We start from the raw sequence: 17,887 nt of genomic DNA, 5'->3' as shown, positions 1-17,887 counted from the left end.
TTCAGAGGTATCGCATAAAGGTTTTCTGCCTTTCTGGTATCTTCATTCAGACGTTTTTTTTTTTTTTAATTACAATTTTTGATGATGTAGGTTTGGTACATTTTTGTTCACTATCTTTGGTCACAATTTATTGATTATTATTATTATTTTTTTTGTTCACAGATTTCGGTCCGATATTTTTCAATACCATTTAGGATGACTTGTTCACAATTTTGGAGACATTTTGAGGTGGCAGTTATTTGTTCTCAATGATTGGTGATATTTTTGTTCTTAATCTTTGATGAAAATTGTTTGTTCTCAATTTGGAGTGGTATATTTTCTATATTTTCCTGACTTTTTGCACACACTTTTGGAGATGTTTTGGGGTCAGAGATCTTTTTGTTTAAAAATTGTATTCACATATATTTCAGCAACACTTTATGGTGATATTTTTTTTTCAGCGTAAATATGAAGAGTCGTGAAAGACTGCACATCCGCCCATAATTTAGGAGTCAACTGCATTCGGTTAGTTTTTCGTTTTATTCATCCAATGTCGGCAACCCTGCACCGCCATTTACAACTGCAGCTCCTCCCTGGTAACATATATCTTATCAGCCGCAATGAAGAAATGCAAACTGATACTTGATGTTTCTGGCAAGTTCTCGGGTGGAGATGAGGAAATGACACCGCATCCCCCGCGGGGCTTGGAAGCTGCGGTCCTGACAGTTGTGACATGACAAAAGACTGTCACGGGAACGTCAGGAAAAGTATCCAGAGGGTGTTCGTCAACCGTTGTCTGATGTTCCGGCTCACATGTGTCACGTGTAGGGCATGGGGGAGGGGCAGATTGTTAAATTAGTAGCCATTCAAAGAGCGCAGGACGAATCCGTCTGGTGGAAGCACGTCTCCGTTTCAACTGGTGCGAACACCACACTTGGACTTGCACATTAGTTTTGGGCCCGGTCCCACTTGATTATGCATGTATGCGCTTTTTGTCCCCCTCCTTTTTGGTGCTGACAATTGAAAATAAATTAACATTCCCCAGGCTTTATTTTCGTCTCCTCTAAGCCTTTGGAGAAAACTTGGAGGCAAAGCCATGGGGGTCAGGCCGTACTCACAGGCTGTCAATCCTCCTCGGCGACCCCTTCCGCCCCTTTTCTTTTCGTACCCTCCCACCTCCATTCTTCTGCATTCCCTCTCCCACCGCCAACCCTCCTTCCCCGTCTCTTGCACCGGACGCCTCTACAGCCCGAGCGAGGCCAAGCTTTGTCTTTCACATTAGACATGTGGGGCCGTCTCCCCTGTCCAGGCAGTTGTTTTAATTATCAGTTAATCGCCCGCTGTTCCTCTTTTTCAATGCTCAGCTTATTATTCCTATCAAGTAGGTCGAAACTTTTACCATTTATCTAAAGCGATGATAGATCACCCCCATCCTCGGATTGCAGCAGGAGACAAAAGGAAAACAGATGTTGGGAATGTTTGCGTATCATTATTCATTTTGTTGGTGGGATGTTTTTTTTTTTTTTTTTTTTTGCACTTTCATTTCATGAAACTGTCATTTTCAGACAAATATGCTGTTAATTTAAATCTCAAGGGGCTCTATACAGTACACAGTATGTACCTCTTTATTCAGGGAACAGATGAAATTATTTATATATATAGTTCTGTTAGCATTTAGCCTAAAGACTCATTAGTGTAGCGTCCGTTATTTCTTATGCCTACCGTCTCTCACACTGTCAGTGGCAGCGTTTTTGCCAACATTTAGTCAATAGTCATCTACAGATTTTTTGTACATACTTTGCCATGCACTAAAATGTTATTTAAATATAAAACACACGCTAGTGTTAGCATTCATTAGCTTAGCTTCATAAACTTCTTACTTCTACCTTCTCCCGTGCATTCTTTTTGACGAGCGTCGTTGCTCACCTTACTATTCTGCAGTGTTTGTACAGACTTTTTAACGTTTGTTCAAAGATACACCCCTGATGATTCCTGTCCACATTTAGCAGTTTAGCCTCGCATGTTTAGCACAGTTACATTTCCTTAACCTTTTAAGTGAGCTGCAACACGCTTTGCCGATACACATTTCCAACACGAGTTTTTAGCCGCAGGGCGTACATGGTAGCTACCAGTTCCATTACTCCCTACTTTGCTTTAAATAACTGCAAACTGGAATGACGCTCAGGTACAGATAATTCTCCAGAACAAACTTGGAAGTATAAGCAATGCTTCAATTAGCTTTTAAACTAAATTTTCCGCTTGAGAAGCTCTGAGCCGAACACTTCCGACCTTAATGTAAAACTCTGTCACATCTGTTTCTACTTCTGTATACCATCTTGATGTTAATCACCTCATCACCCCCCCCCCCCCCCCCAAAAAAAAATCCCTGCTGAAATCCCAGCAAACAATAACAGTATTTTCAGGAAGACGCACTATGGCTGGCTTAAGGGAGACGGAAGCCATGTTACTCAGCGGGGTGATGTCGCACGCGGGGGCTAATCGGGAGCAAAAGGACCCCGTGGTTGTGAGGGCAAGCCCGCATTGGCTGGCTCTCACCCCCTGGTGTTTGGAAGGGCTCCTGGGCTCAGCAGGCCGGAAGGGATAGGGAACGGCCCCTCGACAACTTCCCATCTCCTCCTGTCAACTACCATTAGAGTAAGAACGTGGCTCCCGCGGGCAGATGGGGGGGGGGGGGGGGAGTGGGCGCTCATCTTCAGAGATGAAGGGGTGTGTGCATATGTAGAAAGGATTGCCTCTTGGGAGAATTGATGCCCTTCCCACCACTGAACTTTTGGCTTAACCAAAAGATTTGACTGTCGAGCAGCCAACATGTATGGCAAACGGAACCGTAACCACCCGAGTTAAACTGATGCCTTGGCTGGGAGTTTGCTTCCTTGCTTCTGGGGCATGATCAAAACAAAATATCAATATATGAGCCCTCTGCATCCTACCAGTACAGCGATCCAGCTGGCAATTGACATTGATCACATATAGAATGCCTTCTCAGTGGTGCTAATATGAGGTTTGCGCTAATGTGAGGTTTTAGCAGCACTTTTTTTTTTTGAGCTGCCAAAAATATTCAAGCGCATTTGGCATGAAGGTGTGGAGAGCCAGGGGTAATTATGATGCTCATGTAGAAATGTGGGGTTGTAGTCTTTCATACCAAAATATTTGATGGCTGCACCTCTAGTGTCAACTAAAAAAAAAACAAACATTTGAAGTCATGCAGACCCCTGCTAAACAAGTCTATCTGTAGTGCTGAAGCAAAGATGACGACACAATGGTGGTGGTGGGGTGGTCGCTAATCAAATTCTTCTTAGACCCCCATAAAAGCCGGTGCTAGTTGCACAGCATAAGATTTATTCAGACGAGAGGACTTGACATTCAATGCAATACCCAGGTGGGGAAGAATAATCACGAAGGTTGATGGGAGTAGAGCGCATTACCGAGACGTGTGTCTTTGCGCTGTGACAACTGCCATGTGGCCTGTTGTGTCGGATGGCGACCCCACGGGAATAAACAAGACGCAATATGTAAATGCATTTATGTATCCTTGCTTGCGCATGCGTACGTGCGCGCCTGCATATGTCAAGTCAGACTGCTGCTTGCTGTTTGACTCCAGTAAGCAGCTTATCTGTCTGCTGGGTTAGTTTGTCGCAGGCTGCAACCTTTTGCCACTCCTGCAGACAAAGGGCTGTTCCCCATCTACCCCCGCGCCACCCTCGATAAGGAAGAAGACAAAAAGTAAGCTCACAAAGCAGCCGTGTCTGCGTCGCTGGAGCGACAGCCATGTTTTTTTTTCTTCCTTTTCTGTCTCCGTGAGGAAAGGAAGAAAGTGGAGCAGGGGACGATTCGGAGAATGAAGCATTCATTAGTGACGCGTTGGCCAATGTCAAATAAGTGCCAAGAACACCATTTACTTTGTGTTCATGCTGGCACCCTTTCAAGTGTGAAATGCAAAAGTTTTCACATTTTCTCTTTTCAACTTCATTTCTCGGTCTTACTGAGCCAAACGGCAGGTGAGGGGTAGGTGTTGGTCGGACGAGGGAGATGCGCAGTTGGAACGCTGAGAGTCGAGCGCCACAATTCATGAATCGCACCGATCGGAACTCTTTATTTTAAGCCTCCCGTCATGTGATGGGTCAAATTGACCCACTGTCAGAGATAAGAATGACCTGTTTCTGTTTTCCTTTTTTTTCCTTTTGTTCTGCACCTAACAAATACATCTTTTTCACTTTCCACATTTTTCAACCGATTCAAAGTCATGCAACTCATTTCAGTAACAATTTTTCCACATTCTCAAAAATCTCAGTCCAGAATGCCAGTGAAAAGATTGAGCACTTTTACAGATGAATCCTAATGGTTAAAAATTTCTCATCCGGGTCAAACCATTCCAACTTCGAGCTTAGTCAAGACATTGCCGCATTGTCCGTTACTTTCACGTTTTCTTCAACCACATGCCCCCAAAATGCAAATTTCATGTGTTAAGTTAGCTGCCATCTCTACCTCCGCGTCCTGCGTCCTAGACGCATAATTTTCCCGCGGGACGCACGGTTCCAAATCATGTGCGTTTTTGGGATGCAAGGAAATTTCTCAGTCAAAACCAAAAAAACAAAAACTACGGTACATCTTTTTTTTCCAGCAAAACGATCGCAATTTGACAAAGGCCACCATTGTTGTTTTGATCTCGCGTGACAAGATTTCCGTTCTCGCGAGACGAGATTGGCGAGATGGGCAGACTTTCCTGAGCAACACGAAATTTATCAGTGAGTAGACTTACAAATTGTCAATCCGTGCCGATAAAAGACACGGGAGGCGTGCCGTTTGTTTTTCGGGGGGGGGGGGGGTTGTTTAAGCCATTACCGTCAAAACCTAATTTGTCAGAGGTATTATGCTGCATTGTTAGCCAGTTTTGGAATTGAATACAATGGGCGAGGCTAAGAATTTGAGTTGAGGTCATCGCGTGCGTTTACACGACAACGTTTTTTGATGACTCTCCACAAAACACGGCGCGCTCTTCTTCGGGCCTCTTCATTTGAACGTAATTGAGCTTCATATTGAGACACTCAAATAGCAACGGACGTCGCTTCGTCAGTAGATCATATTTCTAGGATAACGCCTGACTTCTTTTAGAAGCACCGCAGCTGAGTGTGCGCCCGACAGCTGACAGCCCAGCGGACGTAACACCGTTGAGCGGCATCAAGTGTGCAAATGTTAAATCCAGATTAGTGTTCTGCGATGAATCTGGACGAGGCCCGCGCGTTCCAGTAAAGCCCGGCGCAACATGACACTGCACGCTGCGTCGTAAATCCACGGCCGCGATGAGAATGATGACATCATTGCCCAATTTGCTCCATTTTAACGCCGTCTGTGTTTTGTATTTCTGCAGATGTGAAGATGACCGGTGACGCTTTGCAGAGAACCGCCCGTCGTTGACTTTGTTCCAGCTTCTTGATCTCGCCTCGGAAAAAAAACCAACTTGTGTTGGACGGCTCGCCGAATAAGGAGACAATGGCCTCTCCGGCATGGAGGTGTTCTGCCTTTTCCTGCCTTCTGTTTCTTCTCTGCTGCTGTCACCGTTTACAAGGTGAGTTGCCATGGAGGCGCGTGGTGTTAATAAGATTCCAGCCAACCTTTTAACTCATTCGGTACCAGCCAATTCCGGACCAAGTCTGAAAAGACGTTTAAAAACGTCTTTGGGAGTGAATGAGTTCAAAAAAGCGTGTTTTTTTTTTCCAGCTTAAGGAATGCGTTGAATTTATAACGGCTGTACAAAAAAAGGGAGTGAAGAGCTGTTCAGCAGCAAGCTTGCATTTGAGTTGTACTTCAATGATTTCAGCCTTGGAGATGGGGGGGGGGGGGGACGTGTTGCGTTGAACTCATTAAAAGAGACATATGCAACCTATTTTATCTTTTTTCCTAATCCTCATTGCTCTCAGTCTGTTTTGCGTGGGCGTTCTGCTCTCGTGCAATTCGCCGCTGCTCACCTCGCCCCTCTCCACTGGGGCTTGCGTCAGTCGCCATGACCACTGATGGCAAAAGTTAGCAGGATGCGAACAAGGCCAGCGAGCGGCCATAAAAGCCTCCTTTGTATTTTTTCTTTGTGTGGTGGCACGTGGAGGCGGCACTTCATCACCAAGCCGACTGGTTCATCCACAGGGGGTTCTCTGTTTACGACAGAGCCCACATCCAATGTTTCGAGGATGCAACCGGTCTGCGATGCAATAGTTTGTGCAACGGCGTAAGAAAAGGCCGTCTCGCCGCACAAGAAGGCCCGCACAGTTGTATTTACTATGTTCTTTATTGTTTTGTATTTATGGCCTACCGGTGTTTTTTTTTTTTTCCATACAAGTATTTACAGTAACTGTGACTTTACCACTGCGTGTTCGTCGATTCCTGATAAACGACGGCACCTTCCAACTTATTTAAAAAGTTTGCCGCAGCGAGAACGGTAACCGTCGTAAATCAAGGATCCTTGTACTCAACGAAGTTTGCATATCTGTCGACGTGGCTCATGCGGCAGACACATTGCCAAACACAAATACCCTCCGCCGACACATCGACGGTTTCATTGAACATTCAAGTCTCCTCTGGTTGTCCTAACTGACGCCGTTACCTAACCATCGCCTCTGCTTGGCAGCTCTGCTTAGTTATAGGGCACCGGTTTCAAACTCTTTGGCCCGGGAGCCAGATCTGGGCCCCCCCCCCCCCCCCCCCCCCCCACATTATTTTATGTGGTCCGCAAAAGCAGCTCAAAGGTGTCAACTTCCATGATCCTTTCTAAAATGTCGACCAAAATGTTTTATTCTCATATGGAATAAATAAGAGATAGAACTAAAAGGTGCCCTGCGCCCAAAATGAGTTTGACACCCCCATCTTCCGATCCGCTTTATCCTCACAAGAGTTCCCCCCCCCGCCCCCCTCCCCCCCATTCCAGGCCTTTTCATCAACTGCATAGCGGATTGTCACTCTTCTTTGAGAGGCTGAACCCCCTGAGGAAATACCTTTTTTTTTTTTTTACCGTCACACAAACACATTCCATGCAGCATGTATACCTGTCACCCTCAAAAGCGGGCTTTTTAATTGTCCTCGGCGACATCCAAAGCCTCCATTTCTTCCTCCCGGCTTCACTTTTGATGGCCGCGTTTGGCTGTAATTACAAAGATTGTCAGAAAACAAACCCGTCTGGGCCATACCCATCACAACCACCGATGCTGCCGCTCGGCTGCTTGATGACGATCATTACACCTCCCCCCCCCCCCCACCCCTTTTTGTTCCCATTGTTCCGACAACAAAGTAAACCAAAATCACATGCTTGTGTGCTGAGCATTGATTGCGGGTTATATCGTGTGCCGTCTTCCTGAGGAAGCTCGGGTTTCCATTTGAATTCTGTCATTGACTTTTTTTTTTTTTTGCTCTCGAGAGAGATTCATCACTGGATGCGGTGATAAAACGGCTGCCGGAGCAGGCGACCCAAACAGTCGTTTCATTGATTTGTGGATTTATTGACTGCAATATATCCTCCGCAGAAATACTACGCCGGCTCTTGAAGAAAAGACGTCGGATTTTGGCTTCAAGGTTGAGTCGAGTAGACATGGAGAAACGCTTCAAAAGACAGAATAGTGCCGAAATGCCCGGTTTTGGGTTACGTCTGACGCGAGGACCTTTGCCGCAAAGAATGCATATTAACCATCGGTCGATCGGGAATGAGCGTACGGAAATTCCTGCTGAAAATGATATCGGAATCTATCTGCTCCAGGTGGTTGTAGCCTGAAGATTCCCATGATTTGACCAGAGCCCCTCCAGTGTTTGCTAATGACCTCCCGCCCCTTGAAAGCAAAGACGATAATCGGCTTTTCACCCAAAACAAAGCTCGCCCACATCCCTGGTATTTGAGCAGAAGGAGACCGGAGACTTGCAGAAACTCACTCTTGCGCACGCATAAATTTCAAACCTTAGACGGACGGGGACGTTTGTCTGGACAGCAGCAATTGCTTTCGCCACAACAGGACAGTCGATGTGAGCGGCAGCTATTAAACTTCTCACCCGTGAATTGCAAATGCCTTTCACGCAGGTGTATACCCGTCTCGAAGCTTTGTCACGCTGGCTTAACGGGTGTGTTTTCTGAGCAGATCCAGGAGGAACATTCATCTGAACACACCCAAGGAGAATCCCTCAGGATAATCGTTTCGAAACATGCACTAATCAATTCATTGCTGAATTTGATCTGAAGGGAGGGGAAATCCTCCATTATGACCCAATTAGGAGTATCTGCGTAACCTTCTTTAAGTGGACATCGTGAAGTGGTTTCGTGTTCTGACGCTAACCTGAGCGGAAAATTGCCAGGTGGTCCCCACATTCCGCGCCGGCGCCATTTCTATAGAAGAGTTGCGCTGAAAAAAAGGCATCCGACTCATGTCTTTCATCGGGGCCGTTTTCAAGCCCGTGCGAGTACAGTGTCTCGACAAACATTTGCTCTTTTTTTCCGCTGCTCCGACACAACAATCAAACCGTTTGTTATTCAAACACCGGAGTCGACCAAGAATGTGGACAAAGACCACAGGAAGTAATCCCCCTCTAAATCTGCCCTTTCTCTCCTCGCAAGACTCCGATTTCAGCATTCATTGGCTCGCGATGGCGACGGCGCACACTTGCGGCTGCCGCCGTGCGCTCCGTCTGGCGTCTTTCATCCGCGGACCCAAACGGACCCGATACCTGCGTGGCCTACTTTTGAGAGGCGAAGTCGGCGTGCCTTATATAACGCCACAAGGATGCGGCAGCAGGCATCGAATCTAAATAACGAGCGTACTAGACTGAAATTTAAACAGACGTCTCGATAGAGTCGCGGTCCTCCAAAGTCGTAAGCACAAAAGTACCTATACTTAACATTTAATAGACTCTCGCGGCCGTAATAAATGTGATGGAGCAAAGAGGACGTCCATATATTTAGTATCAGAGGAGACCGCCGTTTGGCTTCTGGGTCCAACCTTGAGCGACACTACTTTGCAGGAAAATACACACGTTACCATATTGCTGTTGTGTGTGAAAAGCACGGACATAAAATAGGGGGCTTACCGAGTGGACCCCAGTAAATTTTCAGTCAGCGGCGGTGGGATGACAACCGTATCGGAGGCGGAAGTGGATTGCGGGACCCCGGGTGGCTGTCGCACCTTTCACATGGTTTGTCAGTTTATGTTTTATGTTGAGAGGGAAGAAATTTCATCTGTGCTGTATGTTACACATACGTACAGCACATTTGACAAGAAAGTTGTATTCAATTCAATTCAATAAATGCTCAATCCAGCTTTTGGGCATGTCGCTGATCTGCGTGAAAGACACTTGAGTCCTTTTTCAAAGCCCAGAGTAAAATATTTAATGTTCACAGAATGTGTGAAATGTCACCAAAATGGAAGTTGGATTTCCGCAAATTGTGGCCTTGGGGTGGCTAATTACTCAAGTGTAGACGGGGTAGACGTCTATTAGAAGGGAGGCCTTTGTTTTTTTTCTCACACATTTTTTTGGGGATAACGTTGAATCGTTTGTGGCGGCCCGGTGGTCCAGTGGTTAGCGCGTTGACCTCACAGTGTCGTGAGTTCGATCCTGGCTCCGCCTTCCTGTGCGGAGTTTGCATGTTCTCCCCGGAATATCCGGGGTTTTCTCCGGATATTCCGGTTTCCTCCCACATTTCAAAAACATGCCTGGCAGGCTGATTGAACACTCGAAATTGTCACTAGGTGTGAGTGTGAGCACAGATGGTTGTTCGTCTGTGTGTGCCCTGCGATTGGCTGGCAACCGGTTCAGGGTGTCCCCCGCCTACTGCCCGAAGACAGCTGGGCTAGGCTCCAGGACCCCCGCGGCCCTTGTGAGGATAAGCGAATCACAAAATGGATGGATAGATGAATCGCTTCTTCGATAAAAACTGGAGGTTTCAACTCCAAAACTTAAACATGGAAGCACACGACGACATTGTCAATTTATTGGCACGCTCCACACGGCGCGAGATCATCTTTCACAATGCGCAGGGAACAGATTCAGAACACGAGGTAAGTCTCCGCCACAGTTTTGGGATTTTGCATTAGCTTTTTTTAAAAAACGTTTTTACACCAAGTGTGAACAGACGTGGGACAGGGGCGGCAAAGTCGGGACAGCTCTCTGCCGGCATTTTTGAAACTCAAATGGAAAACATTGCTCAAATAACTGCATGTAACTTGAAAAAACAAAGTAAGGGCACAAAGTTGAAACCAAAAAACGGCTTTTTAATGAACACCACAGGAAGCGGAAGATAATCTGCTTTTATTTCACGCAGTGTCGCCAGCTCGCTGGCGTTTCTTTCGCCAAAAAGGTAGTAAAGGTTAACAACACTTGTTTTTGTCTCATGCGTTGCCATGCGATGCGGCGATTGAAGAGCCTCCCTTGTGCCTTGCTGGTATTTCCAGTCCTGGGCCTCCCCTCCATGGGTGGGGGGGGGGGGGGGGCTATTGTGCCGCTAAGTCCTCTATGGCCTGAGGCCACGCACGGCCAGCCTGTTGTCCATCGATATGCCTGGCTTGCCATTTCGAGCGTCGCCGCCGAGGCGGGGCGATCGTGAATTATCGTCAGAACCGCGGGAGAGTCACAAATGAGCGGTCAATCCGTGCGCCGGGATACATCATGCAACCGGATGCTTTTCGAGCCATGAGCCAGGGGTTCATCCTGTAGATTTCGCACCCCGTTTGACACATTTCACGATTGTAGTTTTACCCGTCTTTTATTCACACATACGCTTTTGTCATCCTGCCGGCCAGCGGGCAGCAATAACAAGAAGCCATCTTAATAATAGCCAAGCGAGACGGAAAGTTTTGAATCAAAACACGACAGCGGACCGAAATGAGGCGGAGAAGTCTGAATCTCCGGGATCGGCCTTTCACTCCTACTCGGAGGGAATGAAATACGAGGCCGTCCGTGATGGGGTCGCTCGACATTTTACGACGGCCATTTGTTTGCGTTCAACGAGGCGCAAGCAGCAATCATATTTCAATCCGGAATGTCAAATCCAGCCTCTTTGCCCTAGACCTCTGCATTTATTATGTTTACACGATTTCCCCTTGCGAGGCCTTAATCTATCAGGGTCGGAACTACATTTTCTGACACTTTGATTCCGTTTGCTTTCCCTCTTAATATCACATAGCCTTTCTAGTAACAAGTTGTGCAAACACCGAAACGGATGCCTCCTTCAATCTTTTCACTCTCTTAAAAGCTACCCGCGCCCGTTTTTCTCCCCAGGCAGCCTAATTCAAATAATAGATGAGTCCGGCTTACAACCCCAAAAGTCGTTTACTTTGGAATTCTTGTATTTGCTCCGCGTGAGTCGCCGCAGGGTTCAGCTGTCATAACACGGTGATGCATTAAACCAGGAAGAAGGGATTCAAATAATATTAGGTTCAGCGACATAACATTTTTTTCTTTCTGTTTGCAGTGCAGACAAACATATTGGGGGGCGATAAAAAGAAAAGGGAGTAGAAACCTGCTGGATTTAGGTTTCATGTATATTTAATACGGGCAAAGCTGAAGAGAACGAGCTTAGCGCGCAAATGAAAAAGTGTCACGGCAGTACTGGGTCGGGACTTCCTGAAATAGATCCCCCCGAGATGGATGCCATTGTTTTCCCAGCACAAAGTAAAGTCACTCTGAATATGTCAGTTCATTGGTGCGATTGTTCACACTGTTACACAAAGAACTGCGACCATCATTTAAACTCTGTTGCTAACCAAAACAGCATCACATCCCAAAGCACGTCCAGTCAAGACGTACCACGCTTTTGTTTGTCCATAATAGTCATATTTAAACACCTGACTGAAAAGGATGGATGGATGGTGCGTGTGTGTGTGTATTCTTCAATTTGCCTTGCTCAGGCCAGCAGGTACCCTGTGTTTTAAAAAGTGAGCCAATGCCCAGCGAGATCCAGTTGATGACACAGTGCTGAGAAAGCTAGTTGCTTTCATCTAATTTATGGAATAAGCACGCGCACACACAATGTAAAAAAAAAAAAATCCAGGAAAATTGTACAAATAGTAAAGCTGGGAATTTGAGATTTCAAATCTTCAAGATCGTTTCATCCGAAGGAGGTTTTACTTCTTGAGTCAATTCTGCATCATAATGTTAAAATTGTGGAAGTAGCGGTTTGCAGGTCTGCTTCGGAGGTCTGAGGTTCTGGCTTTTGAGCTCTAAATTATTCAAAAGTGCGATTGAATGGCTGATTGTGTATACAGTATGTGCCCTCTGATTGGCTGGCGACCGGTTCGGGGCATACTCTGCCTTTTGCGCACGAGAGTAAACGGATAGATGGATCAAATCATTTCCTTGATATGCCGCCTCTCCTTGTCCATTGATACGGTGCCCAGTGAAATCCGCCTAGCAACAAGCGGCCTCACAAACACCTGGCGAAAGAATGAAAGCGAGCGCAAATGGTTTTCTCTTTTTCCGCTCGCCAGCTGAATTTATTTTCTAAAAAAAGAGCACGTCAAGCCGTAATGGAGAGTCGTCGTGGTTTTTTTTTTTCTTTTTCCACTTTACGTCACCTGCAGAGGAGGAGGATAGAGTGTAAATCTAACATCAAGAATACTTTTATGCACTTACTTTTCCTTTGCTTTTGCTCTTTTCTTCTAATGGCCGTGTACTGCTCTATGATAATGAGAGAATAATACGCATTGGTTGGCTCTCTCTCTCTCTCTCTCTCTCTCTCTCTCTCTCTCTCTCTCTCATGGCTCGTCGCGCAGCCCCACCAGCGATGAATGCAGCACTGTTGCAATCAGTGTATTAGTAATCTCCTCAGGTCGAGAGAGCCTGTGCATTAGGGCATGGCTACACTATTTTCTCTCTTTTTTTTTTTTTTTTCTTGGCCCAAGTTGCCCCGGAATTAAATGTCACCTCAGGGGTGGGTCATCTACACACAAAGGCCACCAGCCGATTTGCAGGTCTAAACAGTCCTAGATAAGGAAGCCCTCTCCCGCCGTGCAGGAAATTGAATAAGTATGGCGCACGGGAGAAAAAGCGCAGCACAAAGAGCACTTTTGTTTGGTTCGCGCTATCGCCGTTGACCCTCTCATGTAGCGTCTATCCCCATTTAGGTGCGGGGAGGCACAATGGCTTCATCCAGGTTGAGGGGCAGGAAACTGTCCGTCATCAATGCAAGCCCCCCCAAAATGTGTATTTCCTTATCAACGCTCCTGAATCTGCCCCCATTGAACGGAATGCCGGCAGAAGGGAAGCGGGGCAAGGTCATCGCGCTCAAGTCGGTCAGAGTGGGTAGATAGCGGTGGGGGCGAGGGATGTGTCAGTGTTTTTTTTTTTCCTCTCCCCACCTGGCAGAGACAGAGTGAAGTAAAACACACTGTCTGACAAGACAACATGTTTTTATGTTTAGGGCCAGAGCAGCAGGGGAAGCAAAAGCTCACTTGGAATTCTTTTGATGGAATGGAATTGCCGCTGTGGGGGAGCTCAACATTTCCGAAAATGCACCGATTCTTGCAGGCACGTCTGTCCTGGTGAAATGGATTAGTGAACATCTGCTTTTAATGTGGAAAACTGTGATCAACATTTTGACCCCCTTTTTTTTTTTTTTTTTTACAGACAGACCAAACCGGTGACTGAATCTTAATTTATATGTATATATTTTCTGCACTGTCAAATTGAAACAGTGTTCTGTTTTTGGAAGAAGCAATAGAAATGAACACTTGTTTTTTTGTTATTCGATTCATGGATTAATCAGTGAAATAATCGACAGATTTATCCTAATTCAAGTAAGCATTATCTGCAGCCATGACACACTATTATTTGCGATCAGAAGTATTAAAGTATTATGATTTGACTGTTTTCTGAGCAGACTGGGACACCTCGGGATGATCGCTCGGGATCATGTTTTAGGGATTTCCGCTGCTCGGGCCTTTGCTGGATTTGATTGCAGGGTGGGGGGGGGGTGCATAAATTCAACTCAACGATTGGCACATACTGCTCACTCTGCTGTCTTGTGTATGAAATTACGCTGTACTGTAGCAATAAAGCTGTCCTGCCTTGACTCGCTTCACACATCGATGGAAATATGTGTGACGGGGGTCACAACTGTGACGGTCTTGAGCTCCACGTCGCTGCTGCCTCAATAAGACCAGACACTGGGATGTGGCTTTTTCTCTCTTTTAAAAACAAAGTGAAATATTGTAATTAAATAAGCTCTCAATTTACCGGTCGATCTACGTTCCGACCCTCATCTATGGTCACGAGCTATGGGTCGTGACCGAAAGAACGAGATCCCGGATACAAGCGGCCGGAATGAATTTTCTCCGCAGTGGTGTCCGGGCTCTCCCTTAGAGATAAGGTGAGAAGCTCGGCCATCCGGGAGGGGCTCGCAGTCGAGCCGCTTCTCCTCCACATTGAGAGAAGCCAGATGAGGTGGCTCGGGCATCCGATTCGGATGCCTCCTGAACGCCTCCCTGGTGAGGTGTTCCGGGCATGTCCCGCCGGGAGGAGACCCCGAGGACGACCCAGGACACGCTGGAAAGACTATGTCACCCAGGTGGCCTGGGAACGCCTCGGGATCCCCCGGGGAGAGCTGGAAGAAGTAGCTAGGGAGAGGAAAGTCTGGGCTTCCCTGCTAAAGCTGCTGCCCCCGCGACCTGGCCCCGGTAGAGCGGTATAAGCGGTAGAAGATGGATGGATGGATGAATCTGGACCATCAATGAAATGCGACTTACCCCGTAACTTCCCTGGTCGCTCTGCCTGAGCTACGGCAGGAAGCTGGTGCCATTCTGTGCGCTGTTGCGTCACTTCCGTCATAATTTAATAAACTTAATGTGTCACTCCGTTAAAACATGGACTCAATCGCAGATATAATGACCCTAAAACGGTCTTTCCCTAGCCAGAGCGTTGTTTGCCCCTTAACCAAAGTGTCGGCACATGCAGGCTGAAAATGAACACGGGCAAGGATGGCTCGACACTTAACAGGTCGGTGACGCTTGCTTGAGCCCCCCCCCCCAGAAGCGGGACGAGCTGCGAAAAATCACAGCGTGCGTTTCAATTGTGACTTATGAAGTGGTGAAGGAAAAGCCGCTCGCTGAATCGGTCGTACACATGTTGTTGCTTTGCCCTTTTTGTGCCCTCGATCTGTGTTCATTGTGTGACGTGCGGCGACACCCTGGCGAATGGAAGGCCTGCGTGGAGACGTGAGCATGCCATTAAGGCAAACTCAATCGCCCCTCCTCATTCCTGCTTTCCTTCATCTTCCCGCTCCATTCTCCGCCCTGAGGGAAGGCACCTTGAGCGGAAAATCCAGCTGGGTTTTAAGTGGCGGGGCAAAAAAAAAACAAAAACTCAAGCTTGAAAGGGAGTCAAGGGCTGATCAAGCCTGTAAGAGTATATCCACGCCACACTCGGGGGAGTTTGCATGAACTCGCCTCTTTCGGTGCGTTTCATCAACTCCCCACGTAAAGAAGAGACACGGATGTCGAGTGAGCGATGAACTAATTCTGTCAGAACGGCACTCGCCGCAGAGCATGTGTGCTTTTCATCTTCTGAGCTTCGTTTCCCTTTCAGTTGCTTATCCTCGGTGACAGTTATTTGTCTCTTTGAAAGGGTTTGTTTTCTCCGCAGACAATAACGCGGCGTCGAATTAGACTTTCTCCTCCGCTTGACTGACGTGTCAACGGACAGCACAGCGGAGGCCATTCGATTTGCTCTCCGAAACGGAATCGTAGCTGGGACGACTTCCGTGAGCGAGGCGGCCAGCCGCCACTAAGCTAACGCCCGAGTAAAGTCAGAAGAACAATCAGAATGACAACCAAATGAAGAAAGTAAAGTGCGAACCTGGTTTGAGTGCCCTTTTATTTGTACGCCGCTGCGCAAGCTAGTTCATAACCTCGAAACAGCGAAATTCGACGCCGCGGTGGCGCGAGGACCGCCTATAAAGTCTTCATCTGCAGTTTAGTCGCCAGTTGTCCAAAAAACAAAAAAAAGAGAAATCACCAAAGTCATGCTTCTGAAAAAAAAGAAATCTGTTTTTTAAATGTTTTACGAAAGTGCAACATCAATAGGAACAATCAATGATTCAGACATAGTCGTAGAATGAACAGCGTGAATTACGATGCTATCAAATCACAAACGATGCCATTTGTTGTTGTTTTGGCTCAATCTAAAGAGCCCGGGAGAGGTTGCTTTTGTTGAAATTCCTTTCAATTCTGTGATGTGGGCTCTATTTATTTACGGAGTAGAGCGTGAGACATTTTCCTGTCCCGTGCCTAATTTGTTCCATGTGGGAATTTTAATATCTCTCAGTTCTGTAACATGAACGTTCAGCAGTAAAAAAAACAGCTAAACGTGAATTCGTTACAATAACGTTACAGCCCAAATGTGTATCCGTCAAGCCAGATTGTCAGCTTCTTTTCTCTTGCGACAACTCGGTCTGCACATTTTCAAACATTCTGCTCTAGTTGGTGTGTTGGACGCTATTCCGACTGCCAAAAATACCAAAACTTCTTTCATCTAATTAACGGCGAACAACACATCTCAAAGTAAAACTGCTCGGGTGGGTTGAAAGCAACTTCCCCATGATTGAACTCTAACATTCTCTGCGACTCGAGAGACGTCTTTTTCCGGGAAAGATCTCGAATGCTACGACCGCAAGAGGTTCAACTGTGTTTGATTAAGAGACGATAGATCAGATGGGAAAATCCTTTAAAGACTCTGGAAGGTCAACTCCTCGAAGTGCTTCTCAAAATACATGAAACATACCCCAAGATACTCTAACTGTTGACAACATGTGCAAAGACTGAAAATGATGTCGTACTCAATTGAGGAGACACAGTCTAGCGTGAAACTCTTTTTCACTCTTTCAAATGTCCTAATTATTTTTATTTCTATGTGGCTGTATTGGCGCCCGGTGACGCACTCGAGCTACTAATTTCTGCCTCCACAGCATGCAATTAGCTATCTAGCTATGTCTGCCCCCTGAAAATTCATCTTCCCTGAAGGGTAGCTTAGTGCCGTTATTTAAATGGCCAAACGAGGAGGCGACGCAGCGGACGAGGCATAAGAAAGTTGCGAGATGAAAAAGCGTCCGTTTCATGGCGGAGCGGGGTTTCTCGCGCAGTGTTAGCCAATGGAGACGATGGCTTGATTTATTTCTATAATATATTATTGTATATTTGATCAATCTGACAATTAATTCATTTGAGATATTTGGAGGTTCTTTTTTTGAATCATTGAAATTTGCTTGGCTTGTTAACAACATGCGTCTCAGTGGTGTGTAAAATCTCAAAGACATCTTTCTTTTCACTTTACAGGAACTTGGAAAACAATCTCTACAGGGGCAGAATTTAGGTGTTACCTTGTTGAATACAATAAGGACACTGTAAGAAACTGTTCTTATATACAACAGCTTTTTGGGACAACAAAGTGGCATGCGATTCTTTTTTTGAGCCTCAGGAAAAAAAAAAATGCCCTTGAGTCTGTTTTATCGTTGAGTCTATTGATTTTATATCAAGGCTATTATCATTTCACCTCACAACTGCCGTGACCAAAATGATCATGTTTATCGTTATTGTCATTATCCGTGCGTCCATTTTCTAATACGCTTATCCTCACGAGGGTCGCGGGCGTGCTCCAGCTTATCCCAGCCGTCTTCGTTCAGTAGGCGGGGGAGGGGGAGGGGGACGCCCTGAACTGCTTGTATTGTCATTATAATGAGCAGAAAAAAATGCGCACATCTAAAGCAGGTATGTGCCTGTGAAAATCATCTCGGTGTCTGTGGATTCCCAACTGCCAGTGCATGTCATTGTCATGATGTCGATTCTGAACAACAACTGGAGTTTAAATGCCAAAGTGGTGGTTAATAAACACCTGCGATCGACGGCTTTGCAACAAGCTTAAGCCAACTACAAAG

The 17,887-nt window shown here is 46.3% G+C and overlaps 1 protein-coding gene across 7 annotated transcripts in view; it reads left to right on the top strand.

Moving 5' to 3' along the window:
• Positions 1–17,887, top strand: part of adgrl2b.1 (adhesion G protein-coupled receptor L2b, tandem duplicate 1) — a 130,177-nt gene that overhangs the window by 23,957 nt on the left and 88,333 nt on the right. For all 7 annotated transcript variants that reach the window (XM_086128535.1, XM_086128536.1, XM_086128534.1 and 4 more), the window contains exon 2: positions 5,369–5,566. In XM_086128535.1, the coding sequence (XP_085984661.1) occupies positions 5,491–5,566 (76 nt within the window). In that variant the 5' untranslated portion in view covers positions 5,369–5,490. The remainder of the gene's footprint in view (positions 1–5,368; positions 5,567–17,887) is intronic.

The sequence above is a fragment of the Hippocampus guttulatus genome, chromosome 14 (assembly GCF_054856545.1).
Source record: "Hippocampus guttulatus isolate MCC_2025c chromosome 14, RoL_Hgut_1.0, whole genome shotgun sequence".
Taxonomy (NCBI): Eukaryota; Metazoa; Chordata; class Actinopteri; order Syngnathiformes; family Syngnathidae; genus Hippocampus; species Hippocampus guttulatus.
The sequence above is the reverse complement of the archived record's forward strand: the minus strand, read 5'-3'. Positions and strand labels throughout refer to the sequence as shown.